Consider the following 23,904-nt stretch of genomic DNA (forward strand, 5'->3'; position numbering starts at 1 on the left):
CTTGTTTACATTGAGGTATCTTGTACACCAGGGCAGGCCCATTGAAGATGATGTGTAGGGCCTAAGCCTAGCCTACTCTGTTTAACTACCCTGAGCCATCTTTCAAAATGATCAGGATCTAGATGAGTCTGAGACGGAAGGTTAGCAGTAGCCAGTTAATGTGTGATAAAACACAATATAGTGAAAATACATGCTACAGTATACATGTATATAGGCTAACCAATTAACTTCACGATTACAGGGGAACCACAGAAAACAATATTTATTATCACTTTCATTTCTCATACATGTTATTGTCAAATACATAACCGACATTACCATCAATATCATGGCAGAGGCATTTCCAGGTATCAAGTTCAAACTTTTGTTTTACATAATTGTATATGCAAGGGAGCCATCTAGTGGTAGACAAGCGTCAAAAGACAAGATACATTTCCACAGCCTCCATTCTGTCCCATCATTTGACAATACTGTACACTGTCTGTAGCCTACATTGACATATTCTATTGAGAAATGTAACATGAGATACATTACACTACAGTATGAAATAAGGTATTCAAGCCAAAAAAAAAATATATATTTACAACATACCCTACCCTGCTGAAGAAGATAATATCAATACAATAGTACCTCATCATTATTTGAGTGACAAAGTAAAAGGCTGTTCACACTGAGCACTATAACTATAATTTTAAAGAATGTTATAGTTTTAGTAATTGTGAATTCAGACAAAGTGATTCAGTTTGAGTGTCACTTCTGTTATCAGAGATGAGACAATATCAACTCGAGGTCATGTCTCAAGCTTGAGAGCCTCCCGGTTTCTTGATCCGACGGACTACGACCCTATTCCTCCTTCCCTGTGGTCTGTGTCCCTCATCAGTAGGTGTAGCATTCTCCTCCCCTGGTAGCAGCCCTGGGGGTCTCGGTTCAGCTTTGGGGGGCGCAGGGCTCCTACCGGCCCTCACGTCATCCACGAAGGCCTCCACCCCATCAAACTTGGTGGTCAGCTCGCCAAGGCGCTCCTTCAGTGCGTTGAACTCCTTGTACAGGTCTCCCAGGGCATCCGATAGCGGCTGAATCCTGGCATGTGGGATCAGCACAAGGAAAGAAAACAAATAAGCACAGAATGTTTAATTATTAATCCCTTTTTTGATTGAACAATATCATGGATTTGAGGATTGGATCAAGCTTCCCGCAACACCACCAATATATAATATAAATAGGCAACCACACTTGCAATTTCTCAGAATTATAATTTTCACCAATGAAAAAACCTCTAGTGGACCATTCAATTCTAAATTAAAATAACAAATGTGCGTTAAATGATGAAACCAAAAATGTAATGTTCAGTGAAACAATATATATATTTTAAATAATAAAAACAAAAACAATTGTTGATTAAGCAATAACAGAGGACATGCACTAACCTTCCGTAGTCAGGCAGCACAGTGTTATGATCATGGAGGAGCAGGTCTTTAACCTGGGTCATTATGGCATATTTCCAGTTGTCCAACACCAGGGTGAGGTTGGCACATCCTCTGGTGTTCACCTTCTCAGCTACAGAGGCAGGAAAAAAAGTAACCATACATAATACAGTATTCCACCATACATATCCTTGCTGTCAGGCAGAAACCCCATATCTTCATGAACATGTTTCAAATTCATGTTGTTTGCAAATCAGTTATTTTCACCACTTTAATTTAAAAAAAAGAAGAATAAAAAGGCATATTGTTTTTTGACACACAAGGTTTCCACCCGACAATGCTGTAACTATGACTTTATGTGAAGTAGTCACCTTCAGTCCTGTAGTCCCATTCAGAGTTTTGCTGTCTTCTCTGTTTCTGAGCTGCACACAGAGCCACCAGCAGGAGTGTCAGAGAAAGGGCAATCTTCATCCTTAAAGAACATATTACATTCACATAACTGTATAAGCAATGAGTTGTCATCTCAAACCCAAAGCCAGAGGTTTTAACACTGCTTGAAACTTAATTTCATCTAGGGCTGCAACTACCATATATCGATCACTTCGCTAGAAGTCCCGGGATCCAGGCATTTACTTCCCTAGTGATTATTCTATTGATTTATTTTTGGATTCATTGAATAATCGAGAAGCACGTTTGTTTTAAATAATATTAAATCATATATAAAATAATATATATTTGTATATATCAACAGAGTTTTCAGAGAGGAGAAAATCTAATTGTGTATAGCCTACAAATTTTATTAGTCTGATCAACACGTAAGCCCTATTCTATACTTCATCATACAGTTAAAACAGACTATTTTCTGTAGTATTTATATAAATGGGTTCAGATCTGAGCCAATTCTTCTGCAGGAGACGTGTCTGAAGCCAGTCCTGGATGGGAGTCTCCTCCAGATGTTAAAAACAGAATTAGTTGCACCCCTAATTTCATCATTATCAATGTATCAGTTGAACAAAAGCCATCAGAAGACATACTGTACCTGAGCAAGCTGAGGATGCTGTCCTACAAATGTCCCACAATTCTGAACCCCCCTCCCAGTTGAGTATTATCTACCCTCTTGACCAAAGGGGTGTGTCCTCCTTACGATCTCCACACCCATCTGAGTGCACACACAAAATGCACACCAGACGGCATGACTTCAATCAGAAAATACTCACCCTGACCGGTTTATAATGATCAATTCATGAAATAAATTGTTACCACCCCTTAATGACGTTTGTATCATGTGGTCCCCATTAACTTCATGTTTTGAGTCCTTGTTGTCTGAGTAAAATGAATGCTTTGCTTAACAAACACAGACAGCCAACACCTACAGTAAACCTAGACCACATTCGAAGAGTGGATGAAAGCTTAAGAGCATGACAAATAAGTACAGATGAAATAGAGAGCAGATAATGTTACCATTTGACTCTCCTATGGGGCCCTATGAAACTGGTTTGATGTTGAACACTCACCTCCCCTTCAGCATTCCTGGCCTTCATCTGTTGTCCATCTGTAGTCCTGGTGAGAAGGTCTGGTGTCTGTAGCAATAAGTCTCACAATTGTCTCCTCACCCCACTCTGACCCCATGGTAAAGGAGGAAGCTTTAAAGTAGGTTAACATAAAAGCACAGGATGGAACCTGTGAAGTTCCGGCTGGATGGATCTCATTGTCATTTTTACAAGGCAGTACAATCATAGACTACAGTATAGCCATCTGAACTTCGGACAGATGAACATATTAGCTGTCGGTCCTTTCCACACGATTGCCAGGTGAAGAACAAGGGGGGGAAAACTCCACCAAATGTAAACCATTTGAGCTTGTTGAAAACCAGGTTGAACAAATTTCAATGCAGACCCAGACAACTTCAAATGTATATCTTGCAAAAGGGCAGCATATCAGCAGTTACTGGAGTCCCAGCATCTCTGTGCACCAGTAAATCAATCAATCACAAGCAACAAATGAGGCAATATTTCTCAATTATAAGAATTATTTTTAAATTTTATTTCAAATCCAGGTCTACAGCATACAAGTTTCAGGGTCCCCAGTTAGCTCAGTGGATGGTGAGGACGTTCATTCCAAGAGCACGCATGCTCAGCAAACTGTTCCTGGATAAATAGTTAAAACAAAAAAAGAACCACCGTCAACCTTTTGCATGACATCAGATAAATCGCTCTCAACACCTCACACGGGGGGAGAATGATGGAAACAAAAACTGTCAAATGAATCTATAACTGAAAATATATACTCACTTCAATGGAATTAGTTAAGCTCTTTAGGGAAAAAAGCACACATCTCATCTCAGAAATCAGTCTAAATTGCAGCCCATGACTACTCTGAAGAAGAGTTCCACAGTAACCTTCTAATGTACACGTTCAATCCCCTAAAGAATTTGGAACAGGTTTTGCACAAACCACCTCTAAATATTTTGTGAAAGTTCTTGAGGTACTCATTATGCAGAAACTTGGAACCAACTTTCAAAAACACTCAAGATTCTTTGTTTTTATTTTTTTTTGCCCAAACCAGCTCTATGTAAAATTCATCTGTTCTTTGTAGCATGTATCAGGGCAATGAATTAAAATGGTTTGCCTTTGAAAATTAGTTCACGTATTTTGGATCGTATTTTGGATGTTGGGAGTTGGGGTCAATACAATTACTATGTAATGTGACCTACCTATATTACAAACCTGCTGATATAGGTATTTGAGATATGTTGCATCGGCCTAAACACAATTTTGCATCTCAATGGGCTTGCAGATGTTTGATGGACTCATAGACTATGTGTTTACTCATCCCATATCAAGTAACTTTCTTATTGTTGGAGGTGTGCAACCAAAACAGACATCACACATGGAAACAAATTAAAAGAATGCAACCAAAATATCCAAAAACAAGCATACTTATCAAAAATACTCTTCAAAACAATTTCCACTCTCCAGATGTTTAATGCTGATTGTACTTGGGTGAACTATAGCCCTAGAGTTATTAGAACCCATTCCAAGTGGAACAATGACAACTTTAGCTTGATGGAACTGGTGAAAACCATTCATAATTGAGCCAGAGTGAAAAGATTAGATAACTCCCACCGGAATGAGCTCGGGTCCTCGTTTTAGTGTATCAGGAGTAGTTATCCGCAAGCCAAACAAAGCCAATTCTCATCTGAATCTGCTGATATTTAAACCCACATCATCACAAATCACACCAACTATCCTCCTCCGGGTCTACAACACACTGTAACGATGAGAAATGTGCAATGTTCAGTTATCTCTCTCTCCCCATGGATGACCTGTGACCCAACATTCTGAGTGTCAATGTCTTTGAAGGCTGAGTGATGGAATCCCATAGGGCCCCATTTACTATGGCTTGGCCCCCTTGGACTGCAGCCTGCAAAGAGAGTCAGAAGAAGCACAGCTACAGAGGGGGACAAGAGGGGGACAGAGTGGCACCAGAGGAGCACCAGTTATTTCTCGTAGCTGAAACAGTGAGTCTGGAAGGGCAGGGCAATGTGTGTGGTGCCTATATCATTAGCAAAATAAATAAAGCTAATAAAAGTAGGCTACATCTCAAAACCGTCTCAGTTCAACAAATCCAAAAAGCTACAAATCCATCAAAACCAGGTCAATCTCAGATAATTTAAATTTCGGTGAATGTTGCTTTCAACATCCATCAAGTCTGGGATTTGAACTTTTACCATTTTCATATTCTTTTTCTTTCAAAATTAGGGATTGAGCATCGGTCGTGAAGGACTGCGAAAGGAGACGAGTTCTATTAAAAAAAAAGAAAAAAATAAACGACTGAGCAAACCCCACACTGAAGATCAAAAAAATCCAAACTATCGCTACAATTGGATAAAAAAAAATCTTAATTAAATAACAGTATCATTCCTCAAATGTATTATTTACACAACAGGTTTCCAGAATACATTGTGAAAGAGGGGCACTGGTGTGAGAGAGAGAACATCCAAACACTTAAGTCTTTGCTGTTAATCCTGAGTCACAGCAACATTTATTTGAGCCATGAGTGATTATTCTTTTTCTTTTGGGAAGGCGGGGTTGGAGGGTGTGGAAGAGGGAAAGGAGCCATAGCCAAAGTGCTTTACCTAAAACGTACCCCACCACTCTCGGGAACCACTGGAGAGAGGAACACAAGCACACAGTCATCAGTTTTACGTCATAGAATTTGGTGTAAACGAGTGCATCCTTTTGCGCTTCTTTTTATACCCCCGAAATCAGTCAGTGAGATGGAAAGGACAGAGAGGCTGAGTGATGGATGGGACAGGGGCAGAAAGGGAGGAAACGACATCCAAATCTCACAGCTGGTCCCGATTCGATGGTGTGAGAAGAGTAGGGCCGGGGCAGTGCTCGATACGATCGGAGGGACGAAGGAGGGGCTTCGGAAGCAGGGTGGAGAGGGGTTCACGGGGGCTTTAACCGCGGGGCAGGCTGCACATTTCGCAATGCTCTGTGCCAGGCTGATTCATAAAGGTGCAGTGGAGGCAGGACCACATGGCCGAGGAGGAGGCGGGGACAGACGGGCCACCCATGGCTCCGTACTCCAGAGAGCTTGATGGCTGTCCACCTACCGTGCCTGAGAAGACAAGACAGCAAGTACAGTACCTGCATTAGTACCAGGGTATCTGCAGATCAGCACTTTATATCAAAACGAGTCATTGATCAGCACTTCGGCAGATCAGCACTTTACATCAAAACGAGTCATTGTTAATCGAGATCAGTCTTAGCAATGTCAATGCAAGCAGCACCTGTTTAATCTATGTTGACATAGCGTTCACGCTTGGATCAGCAGGTATCGCGCCGCAGTGAAGGCAAAACACAATCAAACTCCAGGCGATATTTACACAATCCAACAATGCATGTACAACTGTACATTGTTTTAGTTGTGGGGAAAATGCACTAATTCACACAGGTGAATAGGAGGCAGTGGCAAATCTGAATATTCGAAAACAAAAATGGTCTAAGGTTACAAGCGATCACATTTCCAGTATTCTGGTTCTCAAACGTGACCCATTGCATGGCCCTGCATCACTAAGAAATCAGTCATAAAGAATGTGGCAAGTGGCAGACTATAAAAGAGGCTTCATGGAAGTGTGGACTTACTGCACAGCTGCTCGATGGTGGCCCACTGCTCAGACTTCTTCCAAGTCTGGGCGAGTTCCTCGTTGGAGGTCTTCACTGCATCCAGCAGCAGACCAATACTGTCCTGTAAACAAACACGCACAAGTGATGTTTCAACATCATCCAACATCCACATTTGCCAAAAATGGTCGATCTATGAGCTCACAACACGTCATGAGATATTTTGGAAGGAAAGCGCAGAAGTACAGAGGAAACTCATGTCCAGTTTACCAAGTATAGAGGTTTAAGTGGTTAATATGTTAACACAGGTTGAAGAGTTGAGACCATGCTAAACCTCGCCCTCATTACTAGCACCAATAATATACTGTATTAACTTTCCTTTCCTTTTGAGGCATGACTGTTAGATAAATAACACCACTTGCAACTCATTCTGTGACTGTTAAAATAACATATTGTAGTAATTAAGACATGCAGTAAATACACCGTTAGTTTTACAACTTTAAGGCCAAGGAAAGAAAAAAAGATTACATCATGATAAATGTGCGGCAGAACCTTTATAGCCATGGCAGGGAAACAAAGTCAAACACAGAAAATAACATTAAAAGAGCTTGATGCAACGACAGAGGTTTTTGATACTCTTGGAAGGCGGGTCAAAGGCAAATCTGAAACATAATCAGTGCACGCATAGCGACTGAGGAAAACCATCTTGACAACTCTCCCCTGGTAACCATTTCCAGATTGGAGAAATATGTGTCCATGATCTAATCCTCGACCGGCATGACCAACGAAACAACGAGAAACAGCGGGTGTCAACCCAGTCTGTGCATGTGGCTGTGAGGCACTGTTGTTGTTATACTTACACTCAGAGGCATGACCTCATTGGTGACCAAGAAGAGAAGCAGATGGAAGTCGGAGACGATATTCAGGAATACGGAGGAGGAGCACTGGGACAGGTATGTGGCTAAACTGTGGAAATCCTGTATAAATGTAGAGACAGACACACGCACACAGAACATGGTCAATATGGGATCGTTTCCGCTGGCCCGATCTAAAGTCCGACGGGGACAATCTAAGAATGATAAAACAAGATTTCTACCACTTTTTCTAGTCACGTGTTCAAATACTGGATTGTGATTGGCTTAAAACAGTAGTAAATGAGGCCACAATAGCCGGAATGTGTGAAATGCCCGGATGTACATGCAAATGAGGCACATTTCCGAGATCAATACGCGATGAACGCATCCGGGGACTTCAGGAGGGAGTCGGAACGCTATGGTCGGAACACCTTTCCCCCCACCAACAAATGACGGTCGCAGCGGTCCTATGTTTACCAACGTGCGTACTATCGTCGCCGATTTATTTGGATCCAATGCAATCCGCCAACTTTAAAGCCCCTTTTCTCTGAACCTATGCCTTTCTGGAAGCGAACAGCCTCTATTTACGGCCGGAACGGTGCTTTTAACTGACGTTAGCTTAGCTGTAAGCTAGGCGACCGAGTATTTCCCGGTGAATCTGTGCGCAAAGGTGGGGGCTTGGGAGTGTGGGGGTCTGGGGGACACGCACCACCACTGACTATTGCTGATGATGGAGAGGTTCTATAGCTTAGCCTTTATGTATTGAAAATGAGAGGCACTCTTGCCGATTTAGTAAGAGACTCGTCTCCAATTGCAAGATATTTAAAAGTTATTTGGGGCCATGATGATGATGATATCCTTTTCTTCCCACAACTAGACTAAGGATTTTATATTGTCTGTGTTATTGTTTACAACCACTGAACCACAATTATTCACGTGTGGCAAGATTCACTCGTTTTTAGTAGGCTATATAGTGTAGGCTTAGAAGAAGCCTTTTCAGAAGTTAATTTAATGATTTCCATTTAATGATTTCATTTATCCTCATCTAATGCACCGTATGCACGCTGTTTAAAGGCCGTGTAGGCTTTTCAGAAGTTAATTGAATGTTTTCCATTTGCGCTAATGCACGCAACTGTTTTCGCCAGGTTTTAAGGTCTTATTTTAGTTGTTTCTCATAAGCTCGCAACCCTCCTTGCCCATCGGCCCCCACCTTTGCGCACAGATTCACCGGGAAATACTCGGTCGCGTAAGGCGACATCTGTCTCAGCATGGAGTTGGCGCCATCTGGTGGTGAGTAGAAGATGTTGTTTGTGGCACTATTTGTTGTTATGGCGGAAGTTTTATAGGCAATAATGATTGTAACTTAAGATCCTTGCAAGTTACAACTATGTGTTTTCTTTCATGTATATGGGAAAAAGTGGTAGAAAAGCTATTTACCACTCGGGGTCGGACATTATGCTCTGATAATGTCCTGTGTTAGGGGGTTATCGGACTCGGCTTCGCCTCGTCCGATCACCCCCTAACACAGGACATTATCAGAGCATAATGTCCTCTCACTCGGGGTAAATTGCTTACGTCTTCCACATTGTCATATTGTGTGCGAATCTTTAAGGGTGTGCTGTAAAATAGGTGAAGTTCTATGGTTCCGGTAAAGCACATTTCTGTTTGTGTGTGTGTGTGTGTGTCTGTGTGTGTAACTTGGTTACTTGTGTCTCTCCCAGGATGTCGCGGTTCTCAATGGGGAAGCGTTGTGTGGAGGAGAAGGTGAACTGTGGGTCCTTGGGGAAAGTGGTGGTAATCTGTGGCAGAAGAGAAAATCTGGTTAATCGTTAGTACAGTAAAGACTGATTTATACTTAGTTTTGCACTAGTGTTGCGCACGGAAATGGCTTATCTACACGAAACGCAACACATCATGTAACAAAGTATTAATCGGGCTTAAGCGACAACGAAGCATGAAGTGCATTGCAGACACCCGTAACAAATCATCAAGGAAGGAATGCTCCTGTCTGAAACTAATTTATACACACTTTTGCTATTTGAAGAGATCTGCTGTGCAGATTGTAGATAAACCAAATAATGTATAGCCCTGTATCGCTGTTACAACAAAGGAAACAAACCACACTTGCTGTATCTAATCTCTGTAATCTAACCTCAAGCGGTGCTTGCTCTGCATAAAAACACTATGAAATAAAATCTTCCTCTGAACACTCAATCACAAAACACTTAACTCTAGCTGTGCTTACCATGCACAAAACTATTATAAAATAAAAAGGAATTAAATCTTCCTCCGAGGCAAGCACAGTCAGAAGTCATCTCATACTCACATCTATAATAAGATACTCCACAGGAAGAGGCCGAGCAAGAAAAGTGACATCATTTCCAAACTTGTCTTTGTCCTGTTGGGTGGAGCAAAAAAGAAAAAAGGGGTTAACTGCATATGCATAAATAAATACATGTTGATGGGAGGTCTATTTATACTGTCAGTATAAAACTGGTTTAAAGGTTTACTAATTCTCTACAAGCTCACAACACGCCACAAAGTCACACAATTTGATCTTGCAGATGGGCTATTTAGCCATTTGTCATATGAAGAAGTATATAGGGCTTAAGTAGTTCATTCAGGGGTGACTACGGGGGTCCTCTGTGGAACTGACTGCTATAACCAGCCATCAAGCCAGCTTATAGTGTATTATGATTCATGATTACCTTGAAGAAGACATCTGGTACATACTGCTCAGGACTGGACTCTTTAGCGTAACCGAGCTCTGGAGCGTCTCTGCAGGGCAGTAAACATTCATCTCTCACCAGAGCCATGCACTGGTTGGACACCTGGTAGCCTTCAAAGTGCACCTGGTTGTCTGGACCGCCTGCAGACAGGACAGAACGGTTGAGAAATGTACTAATTAAGTAATATTACATGAAACGGTGACAATTAGGTGTAGGCAGTCTAGGCACATGTTCTGTTAGTTATCAATTTATGGTGCCTGTAGGTTTCGATTCAGTCAAAAAGCTTGGCTGGAACTGGAGCTGTTAAATTGCAATTTTAACACCGATAAGTAAACAGAAACAAAAAAGAATCTTTTATGATAATTGAAAGCAACTCAGAGTGACCGAATTTCACAGAATCACCTCAATTCCTACAGTAGATCACCCACATTACAGAGACCAACAGCAAGTAGGTCCCGTTAGATACATAATGCACAGAAAATAAATGCCACTGTGGTCAGAGAGTATCAGAGAAGGTTGGGCTGGTGTAAGAACAGGAGGACAAGAGGTTACAAAGATCAACTTACCGGTTGCCAACACTGTAACGAATTTAGAGCCGAAATGCCCATCTCTGGAGAGCCTGCAGGGGTTCGACTGTTGATTCTGGAAGTATCCAGCCGTGATGCACTCCTCTGCACTTAGGTAGTAAGAGTCCTACCCACAGGATGGACAACAAGCATGTCTCACCGTGTGTTTTATGCAAAGATAATGTGTGTGCTATTTAGTTGGAGTAGTATCCATGCTCACCTGGTTTCTACTGTAGCGGACAGTGCCTATCCTGGTATCCTCTGAGATCAGGTCAGAGAAAATCCACCCCACCTACAGGAAGGCAAACAACACAGGAATTGTAAATCTATTGCACTTTATTTCACACACTCAAAACAAAACCCATCGTGCTGGATGCCATGATGTCATTCTGCATACATAGATAGTTCTGTATGCAGAAGTTCTTAATAAATAAATTAAAAACCTTTCTTCTGTATTACAAAATTGCACAGTCTGTGTAGGTGGGGGGGGGGGGGGGGGTCACACACTTGAATCATATTATGAGCTTGAGACTTACGTTGCCTACAGAACATATGGAAGATCTTAACAACCACAACTGTGTAAAGTCTGAGGAATTCAGAGAATGTCTACAAATTGATGAAGGCTTAACGCACCAGAAGTCCAGAAGAGAGATGCTGAATGTCTCTGACCAACAGGCAAGAAACTAACAGCTACACAGCTAGTTTTTCAGAAAACTCTTAGGATTTATAATAATGGTTCCCAAAAATAGCAGATCTACAAGCTCACAGTACGTCACTTCTCTTCTGCAAGGGTCCCTGGGCACAATACATTTTCAGATGTGGTTGTCTGCAGTCAAATACATATCATTTTGGGGGTCTTGACAAGAAGATGTTGTAGAATGGGCCTTTTTTTATTTATTTTTTATTTTGATGATCATTGACAGCCATTTATAACTGTACTGTATTATGTACCTTAGATCTTAATGGGTTAAAGGGTGCACTGCACTAAGGATATAATTTTCTACAAAAATATTGGGATATTTTATTGTGTCAATAATATCACTAAGCCCTAGGCCTAGGCGATAGTGTCAGCAGGAAGGGCAGTCCAACCTTGCAGAGGCCCAGCTTGGCAGCGATCTCCTCCACAGCTGCAGCCTTGGGGTCCTCTAGCAATTCAAGGGTGTTCTGAGTGCCATTCTGAAAAACAGCCAATGAGAGAGTAAAAGTGCTGAAACCGAACAAACTTAAATCAGTAAAAAGAATAGTCTATACTGAACATCAAGTTGAAAAGGTTATTAGAGGACAACAATTTCAGATGTTGATTGATGCGACATATGCCTAAAACTGATATATCAGTGGTTCCCTGGGGTGCCTTGTGATTTTTGACAACCACACATTATTGCAATACCTGCAACTATACAAAACATAAATGAATGATATTGGAAACAAACTGCTTAGTTTGTGTGAAATATTTGCTAGAAACGATATACTGCCCCAGTGTGGCTAAATACATTCACTACAACTTTACAGCAGTAGCAGTGCTTTTGGATATCAAGTGCCTGCTTTATGACAATTTAAAAAACCTTTTGACCATGAGGGGAAAGTAATGCCCAATTTATTACTTGGTTGCATGCCGGTGTCACTCACTGAAAATAGACAATCTACATGCTCACAACGTATCACAGTCACAAGCTTGTAGAGAGGCTATTTTCAGAGCGCAACACCCGTCCGTGCAACAAAGTAGCTCAGGCTTAACCTTGACGGTGCAACAACGGGCGCTGGCCGGCCGTAGTTTCCGGAAGTGCGCCATTTGTCAATGGGACCCGGCAACTACTGTACTAGCGATAGCAGGCGATGAGGCGAGAGTTGGAAACGTCACCCAAAAACATGAAAACATTGCATCTTTTGGACGACATTGCCCAGAGTCACCGGTCTGTCGCCCGCTGTTAGGACATAGGTTTATACTGAGCGAGTAACGCTCACCTGTGGAGGCTCGTAGATTGCAGCCACTTCTGCTCTGATGCCCAGAGGGATGTCTTTGTGCTCTGTGTACCTGCCGTACAAATATCCCATCCTCTGGCTCCCGGTCTTCCTCCAGAAGTCCAGGAAGCGATCAGCGATGGTGTGGTTCTCAAACATGATGTTGTCCACATGTCTGTATTTCTGACAAGATTATAGGAGACCAAAAATGTAATGACACTCTTAATTTGATATGTGTCTAATCATCTTCCAGAGTGTCACAATTTAAACAGACCTTTATAAATATATACAGTTATTTATTTTTGTACATAATGACAATTTATGTTTGTTTTCTAGCAAATGAACTGTAGCGATGCATTATTACCGCAAGCAATCTTATTTTGTTCCTTAGTCAAATCTGACTGTTTTGGGTGCCCTTTTGCGTTCCATGTTGACGCTATATTGATCATTTACTATTCTATAATGCAACTGGAACGGTGCAGAGTCGGCAGAAGCAGGCTTCACATTGCTCGCCAATTTGGCACTTTTCACCGCTCAGGAAAGCCTCACGGGACTCAAGCCTGCTTCTGACGGCGAGCCTGCCTTGTCAATGTTTTACTGCAAAAGCTAAACTTAAAACTGTGCAGTGCTGTGTTTTTCTGCCTCAGGTGTATATTTCAGAGATTGTCAGGCATCCTTCAACTCTTGCCAAAGACGAGAAATCTCATCATTTCTTCCTATAGGTTCACAGACTCCACACTGCCAAAGACAAGATTCTCGTAATTTTGGGGTATTTGCATTTTTCACAAGTTAGCGACCAGCTGGTTGTAAAAGAATTGGAATCGGTTTAAATTTAAATTTGAAAATGTTCACAGAATCTTCTACAACAGCTCAAAGAAATTAAGGGAACATGTTCCCTTAATGTATTTGAGTATAGTATATTGTAGTACTGCTCAAAGAATTAAGGGAACATTTTGTTCCCTTAATCTCTTTGAACAGTATATTTCTCTGCTTCTGTGTTCTTGCTCACAGTCAAAACACTGACAACTATGGATTGCAAGGCTCAAACGAGTCATGTTCTTTTTTCATGGAAGCACAGAAAGCCAACCGACTGTGTGGGAGTGGCACCCACAGCTTTATGGGCACATACTTGTCTGTTGAGGGTGATGGCACTGGGCTGGCACTTGGTGCAGATCCCCTCTGGCCATGGAGGATGGCCTTCACAGCCTGACCTGATCTTACAGGTGATGTTCTCTAGAGCAGCAAACTTCCCTCTGTGTGTGAAAGAGTATACGTGTATAACTTTATATAGGATGTGAGATGATTTGTACTGCAGGAACACAAACAATGATAAACGGTGCAACTCACTTGTCAGATCCACCAGTTATCTTGCGGATGTAGGCATGGAATGACATGTGCTTGACTGGAGGGTCCAGATGGTTCAAATAGTCCTCGTCGAAAGGCTGGCCAGAGAAGGCAAATTAGAGAACGGCAAAGGACACAAAGTCTCGTCTTCAAGTGGAATTGGTACTGACACAGTGGTTTGTCAAGCAGGGAACAATAAAAATAAGCAGGTCGATACACTTACCTCTAATGGTACACAGTGTACACACTTTCCGAGAGCACCGTGTCGACACCTGAAACCACAAAAACCAACAAATCCATTTAATACAAAAGATCCATGTCATGTTCCTGCTCACATCGCATGAGCAGATATTAGCTGTTCGATCTATTCATACATATAAACGACTGCTAAAGTCATTGTGATCCCTACAAGAAAGAATATTTTATCGCATAATAAGAGTCCGTACGCGTACACATTATCAGCCGACAAAAGAAAAGCACTTTCAACAGAAAATGCTTTTTTGTCAGCCAACAACCTTGCAACAAGTAATGAATTACCACCACTTAAGCCCCTATATCGTACGACGACAGCAACAATAGCCAGGCTTGATCTGTCATTTTCTCTATGTGAGGAAGAAACATTATATTTTTTGAGTTTCAGCCATAATGAAAGGCCCAAAATAGAGAAATCAGGGTTAAAGTGGTTAATGGAAGTGTATATATCCGTCTTACAGCTGTGGATCTTTGTTGCGGTAGATCTTGCCATCCTGCTTGGCCAGATACTGATCGATTTCATCTTCCTGGATCTGCTGGGGCGCCGAGTGGGAACGAGGAATCAGGGAGGAGGAGGAAGAGGAGGAGGAGGCAGATGAGGAGGTGGAGGGTAGCGATGAAGAGGAGTGAGGAGTTGCCGTGTCCATGACCTCTCCAGAAACCCCCGGGGAACCCGAGGGGTAAAGGTAAAGCATATCGCCATGCCTGCAAAGGGGCGAGAAAGAGAGCGCGCAGAGATAAGAAGGTTATGAGTACCCTGGAGCCCAATCATCTCCTGATCTGAAAAATGTCCTCTTAGACAATTAATTCAAATATAAAATGCTGTTAGAGACAGTATGTGTAGATAATATATAGAGCTTTTTCCAGAGTGCTGCTGTGTAGCTGCGGTGTCACTGTGCGAAGCGGTGCCGCTTGAAAGCGCAGTTTGGCTGCTCTGAAAAATAGGTCTATAATTCCTCATATAACTATGCTGATCGTATATCACATGTCAACAGTCAATTCTGACAGGTCTGTGCCTACTTACTTAATCTTAAGAAGACTGAGGGTTTTGCTCTGGGATTGGATCTCGCCGGTCTTGTTCCGGTTCAGGTAAATGGAGAATCCGTTGGAATTGAAGCCGAACTCTTTGCCCACCTGAGAGAAGAGAGCGCAATGAGCTATTCAGTGACAGGCACACAGTTGTCTACAAAAGAAAATGCCATTCTACTCGGAATGCAATCTAATACATCTAATGTTAACGGGTCAACAAAAGGAATGTTGCCAGTCAGGTAAAGCTGGCTATGAAGGCAGAAATGCCTTCTCATACAGTATTTTGTTTTCTTGAAATTGATTTAACCACCTGAACCCTAACGTCCACAATCTACAAGCTTACAACACATTGCGATGCACTGTGAGCTTGTAGATCACCCATTTTCGGTGAAGAGATTTGGTCCCTCTACACCCAGCTAAAATCTGGTGGCCTCTGGCAGTTTAGGTGGGTAGGGTAGATATACTGACATTCCTGAGGAGCAGCGATTGCATGTTCTTTGGGACCTGGGAGTTGTAGAGGATGAGTTTCATTTAGCTTTTCACTGTCCACAGTACAATGACTCTTTATTTATTTGAAAAGATCCAGGATAAGAATCCAGATTTGTTTTGGATGTCTGAATGTTGTATGCCAAGTTGGCTGTTCACTAGTAAGAAGAATGTTTTTGTTTTAGGACAATTCATAGAGACGGCATGGAAGTTACACTGGAAAACGATGTAGCCTGGACCTGCTTGTGGACATCTTGGTGTATGTTAATTTTTGTGAGTGTCTTGTAAGCCTGTGCGGACTGGTATCTTGTGGTGCAGGACACAATCAAAAAACGTCTACCTATCCATCTATATAGGGTTCAACTTCAAGTGGTTAAACGGGTAAGAACTTAGAACCCCAACTTCTTTGAATGTGCACCAAGAAAAAAACAAAGAGAAATCATAAAGTGTGTTGTGATTTATGTGAGTAATTGGCCATGCAATTCTCAGTGGGTGCCAATTAACTTGTCCAAGCATCTCATCAAGCCACAGCTTGGCACCAGAGATGGCAGGCTGGTGAGAACAGCTCATAAGGTCATTAAGGAGCGAGACAATCTAAGAGCTATTAAAAGACCTAAGTGCTGGCCAGCCACAAGAGTATCCCATGGCACTTGCCACTTCATCATCACATCTCCTATCAGACAGGAAATCATTCTGATGTAAAACATTATCAGTCTACAATTTACCATCGGGGGTGTAATTACTTTGAAGACCCTCAGTGGATTCTATTTTAGATCTAATGTCATATCACATCACATAAGTGCAAGGTGATGTATTATCAACATGTGTATTCATGATGGCATCACCGGTGGGTGAAAAGGCCAATACAATGTCACAAGAGTTGTGACAATTGACAATAGTCAATCTTCAACAGCTAGTCTAAGGCCATCTGACAAATGACAAATTACTGTACCATGTACTGTTAGAGCTTTTTTAAATGTGCACTGCACTCCCAAAATATTTGCTATGATTCTGAAACATTTCTTTACATAAGGTCTAAAAGAAAAGTTATGAGAGTTATGAGGATGCAACTACAGTATGTAACTACTGTACACGTGGAGTAATTGCTGTCTGGGTAAATGTAAATTATGTAATTGTTTATCCCATTTTTAGCATTTCTTGATAGATTAAAGTTATAGTACACGAACGCAAGAAATGCTAAAATGTAACCTTAACATCTTGTGTTAATTTAACTCTTAGTTAACACTATGGGGTTTCATGACATGATGGTGGAGCATTATTGTCAATTCCTCCCATTTTCAGTCTGGGTTGCAGAAACGCAGCCTGCAGGGCTCACAGAAAGTCTCACTTTGCACTTCTTGTAACTCATACTCTCTGCTCACCATGGGCCTCCTCAGTGGGGAAAGAGAATACTCCATTGATCAGCAGGCAGCACAGCCCTGCTTTAACCAGGATACATGCATTTTTTATAAGGTGCTGCTGCAATATTCCACTCTTCGCAGTCTGGTGGTTCCTAAGTAATTCTATTTTAGGATTTCAAGTTGAACATCCAATGATGAGGGAATCCAACTTCCTTTTACATCATTATTTTTTTAGGACTCTTCGTTTTCAACGCACACCAAACCCGAGCCAGGCCAATTACTTATACATACATTATTCATACATTCATATCTAAGTAAAATCTGATTAGCAAGGATGGGGCTGCAAAACGCAATGCAATTGTATTACAAACAAGCAACAGGAATATACTTCCATGGCTGCAGTGGGGTTGGTGCTGAGGATTATACCAACCACTACAAGGCAAGCAGCTGCGGTGGGACTATATTTAACCATGTCCAAAGCAGTGCTGTCTTTCTAAGCACAAAGCTCCCCGTCAAGCCATGCATTCACAGTGGATGCCTCCTGTATGACAGTGGGCCATAGGGGAGCACTGCAGCACTACTGGGTCTCACAGTGGATGCCTCCTGTATGACAGTGGGCCATAGGGGAGCACTGCAGCACTACTGGGTCTCTCCTGCAGCACTTCATGCATACATTAACACTGAGTAACACTGGCAAAACACAGACATAATAAATAAGTCTAAATTGTAACACCGGATCTAGACAACTGAATTGCACTGCAGACAGCAAGGGCAAAATGATGCATTACATTAACAAACACATTCACACAACAACAGCGGAGGCAACAAGGCTCGTCAGGAGCAATCAGGTTAGGTCCTTGAGGTAGCAGTTAGGTCCTTGAGCAAGACACTGAACACCTAACTGTTTGGGGTTCAGTGTCTTGCTCAAGGACACTGTGACATGATTCCAGGATGAGGGATCGAACCAACCGCTCTACATCCTGAGTCATTGTTTACAGCAGGGGTCTTCAACGTTTTCAGGCCAAGGACCCCTTAGTTTAGAGAGAGTTGAAGCAGGGACCCCCACAACCTGTTCATAGATTCCATAGTGTCATTGTTTGACAGCACAATCATCAGTGTATTTTGGAATCATGTCAATTTGTGTTTTCAGATATTTAACCACTTGAACTGTCAATACATAAAAAACTTGACCTTTCACTCCGTACTTAGTCTGCTCTTTTTCCCCTCTACACCAAAGCTTTTTGCCGAAATAGCCGATCTACGAGCTCACAACGCCTCGCTACTTGTAGATCTGCTATTTTTGGCTTAAGTTCTTTGAATATGGACGCTAGAGTTCAAGTAGTTCATATAAAAAAGGAGAAAAAAAGCTTCTATCACAAAGATTTGGAGGACCCCCTGTAGTAACTCTGAGGACCCCCTAGGGGTCCCGGACCCCCTGTTGAAGACCCATAGTTTACAGCAATATCCAGCTAGTACCACAAGCACAAACGTGAATGTTGCAAATACATGACTTATAAGACTGAAATGCAGTTAATGTGTTTAACTTATGACAATGCCATTAGATGTGATCGTATTCGTGAGCAGTTGCCAAACTGCTACATTTCCCCACACAGTACCTTCTTTAAGAAAGCAGCTGCAGTCTCCCTCTTAGTGGAGGGAATTTTCTTCATTCCATCAGGAGACTGTATCCGGATGATCTGAGTGAGAAAAAACAAAAACAAAACAAGAATTACATCACCAACAAATTACTCTGTGGTCCATCAGTAGCTGTAGGACGCCCAGGGCTAGTAGGATCTGAGGGCTCAAACAATAGCTACTCAATCAAATGGCGTTTCCATCCAGGATTGGGGGTACCGGGCAAATAGGGGTATGTCTGACCCATTTTCCAGCGTCGTATCGCACATTTGTTTTGACATCCTCCGAGTTAAATTTTTTGCTATTTTCTGACATTGGGTGAGAAAATAATATTCTGCAGAAAAAACTGTTTAAACCATGTTTTTGACAGCCTGTTCAGAATTTCCTTACACTTCTGTGCTGAAATTATTTACCAGCTGTCAAAACCCCAATTTAAAATGTTTCATAGTGAAATATCAATTTGCCAAATTGCCACCTGGTTTTTAACTCATTGACTGCCACGACCCGAGTTTACGAGTACGACCATATCAATAGCTTTGAAATGTCAAAAAAAATTAGAAAATGGGTCAGAAATATTTATTTATTCATTTGCCTGGCACCCCAAGTCCTGAATGGCAACGCTATGCGAGTACCAAGCTACAGCAGTGGGCGAGGTCTCAGAGGGGACTAAAGATTAACTCATTTAGTGCCACCCCTTTCACCACTAGAGGGCGCCCAGTGGCCATAGAAAATCCCATAGAGATATGCTGGTATATGCAGAAGCCCTGCAGCCATGACTTGCCTGAACACTTTCCTTTGTGCATGTACAGGAAGAGGATGAAGTTAGCTTGAAGTTAGCTATTGGCTACCAAGCATTTTAGAAGCCTTATTTTCGTCAACTTAGCCATGATTAAACCTTGCACACCTCATGCATGGGAAAAAAACAGAGAAGAATGAGCTCTAAAAAATCCAATGCAATCCTGGATTGCATTGGAGTGGATTTGTGCAGTTTGTTCACAGCTTTCAAACAAAAAAATCTGATTGGAAATCCGTTCAGGCATTCTTGAGATAATCGCCATTATGTTTTACATGTTATGTAAACAAACATGGCTGCCCTGTATGTTAGATGGGGTTGTATGGGGTGGAACATGCAAAATCGCGATTGAAATCATGTTCACCAGATTTGATGGGGTCCAAAAAAAAAAAAAAAAAATCTAAAAAAAAAAATTCAATTTTTTTTTTTTTTTTTTTTTAAAGCCGAACTTGTTCGGGATCGGCACTCTGCGATACGATAATAAAGCCGAACTAGTTCGGGATTGGCACTCAATGAGATGAATAGTCAAACATTCTCGATGAAAAAAACCTGACTAACATCTTTAACACCAGCCAGTTCAGCAGTTATCAACTCCTACTTGGTTTGACATACAACTGGCACTCAAACAACTCCTACGTAGTAATTTGACGGACACCTGCCAGTTTGAGTCAAAACTCAAAATATCAACTACTTAGTTCGACAGACAACTGCTTGTCAACTATCAACTCAACTACAAACTCCTTAGTTTGACATACAAGTTGTTACAGTCAAGCAACACCTGTCTACTACTTAATTTGACAGACACCTTCCAGTCAAACAATCAACTATTTAGTTTACTTTACTTTACTTTATTTGTTTATTTAGACGGGAGAGTGCATAATATATATATTTTTTTAATATTTGTTTTGGGGCTTTTATGCCTTTATTTGATAGGATACAGTAGACTGACAGGAAACGGGGAGAGAGATGAGGAATGACATGCGGCAAAGGTCGTCCGGATCAGGAATCGAACCGGCGACGCCAGCAGGCATCATAGCCTAGTATGTAGTATGCGCCTAGACCACCAGTAAATGCAATGTAAATACATCGGATTTAGCAAAGATGCTAATTTTCATCCGCAGTCCCCAAAAAACAGGCAAACAAGAGAGTACCTTACATTAGTATACAAAACATAAAAACATACATACAAGAAAAGTCCTAAATTGTAAGTGTATCTATATAATTTAACAGCGTGTTTTTTAATGGCAATACAGAATTATAACCAAAGTAACTTGTGCATAAAGTGCAGTATTGCTTTCAAGCAAATAAAGGATTCAAGGCAAGTCCCACAGGATACGCTGTCAAAGTGAACTAGACCAGGGGTTCTCAAACCTTTTTAGGCTGTGACATATTTGAACTCGGGACCCCCACCCTGACAAGCATTCTTGGAATGGAATTCTAAGTATTACATTTGATGTGACTCGGTTCCACAGATAAAGGTTGCGATTTTCACAATGTTCGCCTCTTGCTTACTTAATATTTGACAGTTTGGTCAGTTTTAATATTTGACAGTTTGGTCAGTTTGGTATTAAAACCGTCTTGAAACTCCTTAACTCCTTTATAAATGTGCAGATACCCTGTATACACTTGTACTGTGTGCTAGTTTGTTTACCATTGAGTGAGGGGGGGGGGGTTACATTAAACTAATCATCTGGGGACCCCACCAAATCATTTGGGGACCCAACTTGGGTTTGAGAACCACTGTACTAGACTATTAAAGGACCACTTCACCTCTGGTCATATGATGCATGACCAGTTGTTGCATGCTGAAATACTAAAATATCTAAAAACACAGATTGAACAAAAAAATAACTCAGGATTGGATTGTGTTGATCGTGTCCCAAACAACAATAAAATAAGATCTGGTTGTCCCAGAGGTGAAGTGGTCCTTTAAGACTATACGTGGTTACAGGTTTGACACACACTTATCAGTCAAACAAACTCCATTCATTTATTTTTGACAGAGGGACACCTGCCAGTCATACTGTCAACTGTCCTGAGTCCTGTCTAGTTTGACAGAGGTGTCAACAGTGCGACAGGGATGACAGTGCAAAACCATTGAGCGTTCTGCTCTCAGCTTCACGCCGCTTGGGTTTGTTTAAAGAATTAAAAATCAGCGAACGTCAACAGAGTGTCTACGTTACGGGTTATTCAAAGACAGTAGAAAATACTAGCCTCTATTTCAACACACTACCACACAATAAATACGCTTCTTCATAAAAAATTAAAGATAAATAAACAATACAGAATCCCAACAGAGAATGCAGGTTAACTAGTAGTATGCGGACAGTGACACAGCATTGTGTGTGTGCGTGAGACGTAAATATAACACTCTTCTTTTTCCAGAACTACAAAAGCTAATGTAAGCACAGGCCTCAGTCATTCTACAGCTAACGATGGAAGCTAACGTTAGCAAGAAAGCTAATTCTGCTGCCTCATCACTCCAGACTTCAGGCTAATAAGCTATCTCACATTAGCTTGGCTCCCAAATCCACACTAGCAACAACCTGCCGTACTTACGATGTTGTCCGCCATGTCTGTCGGGCAGTTGTTCCCCGATATGTGTCGTTGTGTTAACAAAACAGAGAACTATATGTCGGTGCTGTTATGAATTGAACGTTAACGTTACTGTGTGGATAGTGTCAACGAAACTCCATCCCACAAACTCAAACACCGGGTGTTGCACGCATCGCCGTCCGTCCTCTCCCGTGTCCCGGCCGTGGTCCCACGCGGAACCGTCCACGGCTGAAACACTCGTTGTTATTATAGCAAACCGCTTTTGTTCCTACTATTTATTAACATTAGCATTGACATTAAAGGAGTAGTTCACTCCCAAAATGATACCCCCCCCCCCCTCTATTGATTAGTCACACCATGGAGACTTTTTGATATTTTTTGGTATTCGTCGCATTCCTAAGACAAAAAAAAAAATATTATAGTAAATTTGCCTCCATTGATTCTGGATGGGGACACAAATGCATGGCCCTGAATGGGGAGTTGGGGACCCAAATAATAAGGCCCTGGATGGGGACCCAAATGCATTTGGGTCAGAATAACTCTATGGTCAGAATCAATGGGGGTGAATTTAGGGTGAAGGATCAAGTAAATGTAGGCCTACCCCCATTGATTCTCACCCAGGGCCTTGTATTTGGGTCCCCATCCAGGCCCATGCATTTTGGGTCCCCATTTAGAATCAATGGGGGTAAATTGACTATAAGCCTAATACTTCTCTTACCATGAGGTATGTAAAATAAAATCATATGTAAAATCATAACTTGTTATGATTTTACACTTTAATAAAATTGAATTGAATTGAATTGAATTAGAGTCCCCGATCTATAAGCTCATATATCTGCTTTTTCGTATTTTTGGTGGGCCTGCATGTTAAAAGTCTTTGTTAAAAGGGATTCCAGGCCTGTATTCAGCCAAGACAAATTATTTTTAATAACGTTTTTATATCATTTTTTTTTTATTAAGATCACACACAGCCATCAATAGGATGCTCCACTAATCATCATCAACGTAGATTTAACACTAAACAAGGCTCTAACTCGTTCTCCTGCTACACCATCAACATGTGGAACGCCCTTCCACAAGCCCTAAAGGAGAGCAAATCCCTAGCCTCCTTCAAAATTGGTATGAAAAGTCACCTTCAGACAGCTGCTACCCGTGACTTGTAAATAGACTAAGCCCCCATGCTCCCCCCCCCCCCCTTTTCTCTTTTTTTTGTTTTTGATGTTATGCCTTTGAAACTGATATTATCCTAGATAAAGTACTATGTTCTATCCGTCTGTCTTTCAATGTTATATGAGATACTTAAAGTGTGGTTCCTGTGGAAATAAGCCTCGGCTTTCTAGGATCTCCTTTTAGTTGACCTTGTACCAGTGATTTGTACTGTCATGAAACTGTACTTTTTTCTATTGCAAACTTCTAATAAATTCTTCAATCAATCAATCAATGGTGAGATCTGTGAGATATTTCGTTTTATCGATGTTGTTGGAATTCAAAATCGATACATTGTTGCAGTTGTTACACCCTAAATTAGATTAAAATCATTAAGGAGAAGTGACCTGATACTGCATGGCTACTTTGATATGTACACCTCTCTTCTCTATTAGATATCGAATGCTATTTAGGCCTACATGTACTCATGACAATTTGCATTACTTGCAATTATATAGGCCTACTTATTTGTCCAATGAACAACATATATGAGAAAAATCAAGCGCAGTTTTCTTTTTTTTAGTTTTATGTTTTCCATCTCATTCTGTAGAGGACAAAGCTCCATTACGCATTTTGTC

General features: G+C 41.4%; 1 protein-coding gene across 1 annotated transcript; it reads right to left on the bottom strand.

Moving 5' to 3' along the window:
- Positions 1-3,443: 3,443 nt before the first annotated feature.
- Positions 3,444-22,263, bottom strand: nploc4 (NPL4 homolog, ubiquitin recognition factor). The gene is made up of 17 exons (XM_080747066.1): positions 22,124-22,263; positions 18,753-18,833; positions 15,285-15,394; positions 14,720-14,965; positions 14,232-14,280; positions 14,012-14,106; positions 13,794-13,917; positions 12,668-12,847; positions 11,795-11,881; positions 10,926-10,997; positions 10,706-10,832; positions 10,119-10,279; positions 9,737-9,808; positions 9,117-9,209; positions 7,417-7,533; positions 6,578-6,680; positions 3,444-6,050 (listed from the first exon to the last, which is right to left on the bottom strand). Exons 1-17 carry the CDS (start codon positions 22,136-22,138, stop codon positions 5,890-5,892), a joined length of 1,893 nt encoding a protein of 630 aa, XP_080603192.1. The 5' UTR covers positions 22,139-22,263; the 3' UTR covers positions 3,444-5,889.
- Between the last annotated feature and the right edge of the window lie 1,641 nt (positions 22,264-23,904).

Source organism: Nannobrachium achirus (assembly GCF_963921795.1).
Source record: "Nannobrachium achirus genome assembly, chromosome: 18".
Taxonomy (NCBI): Eukaryota; Metazoa; Chordata; class Actinopteri; order Myctophiformes; family Myctophidae; genus Nannobrachium; species Nannobrachium achirus.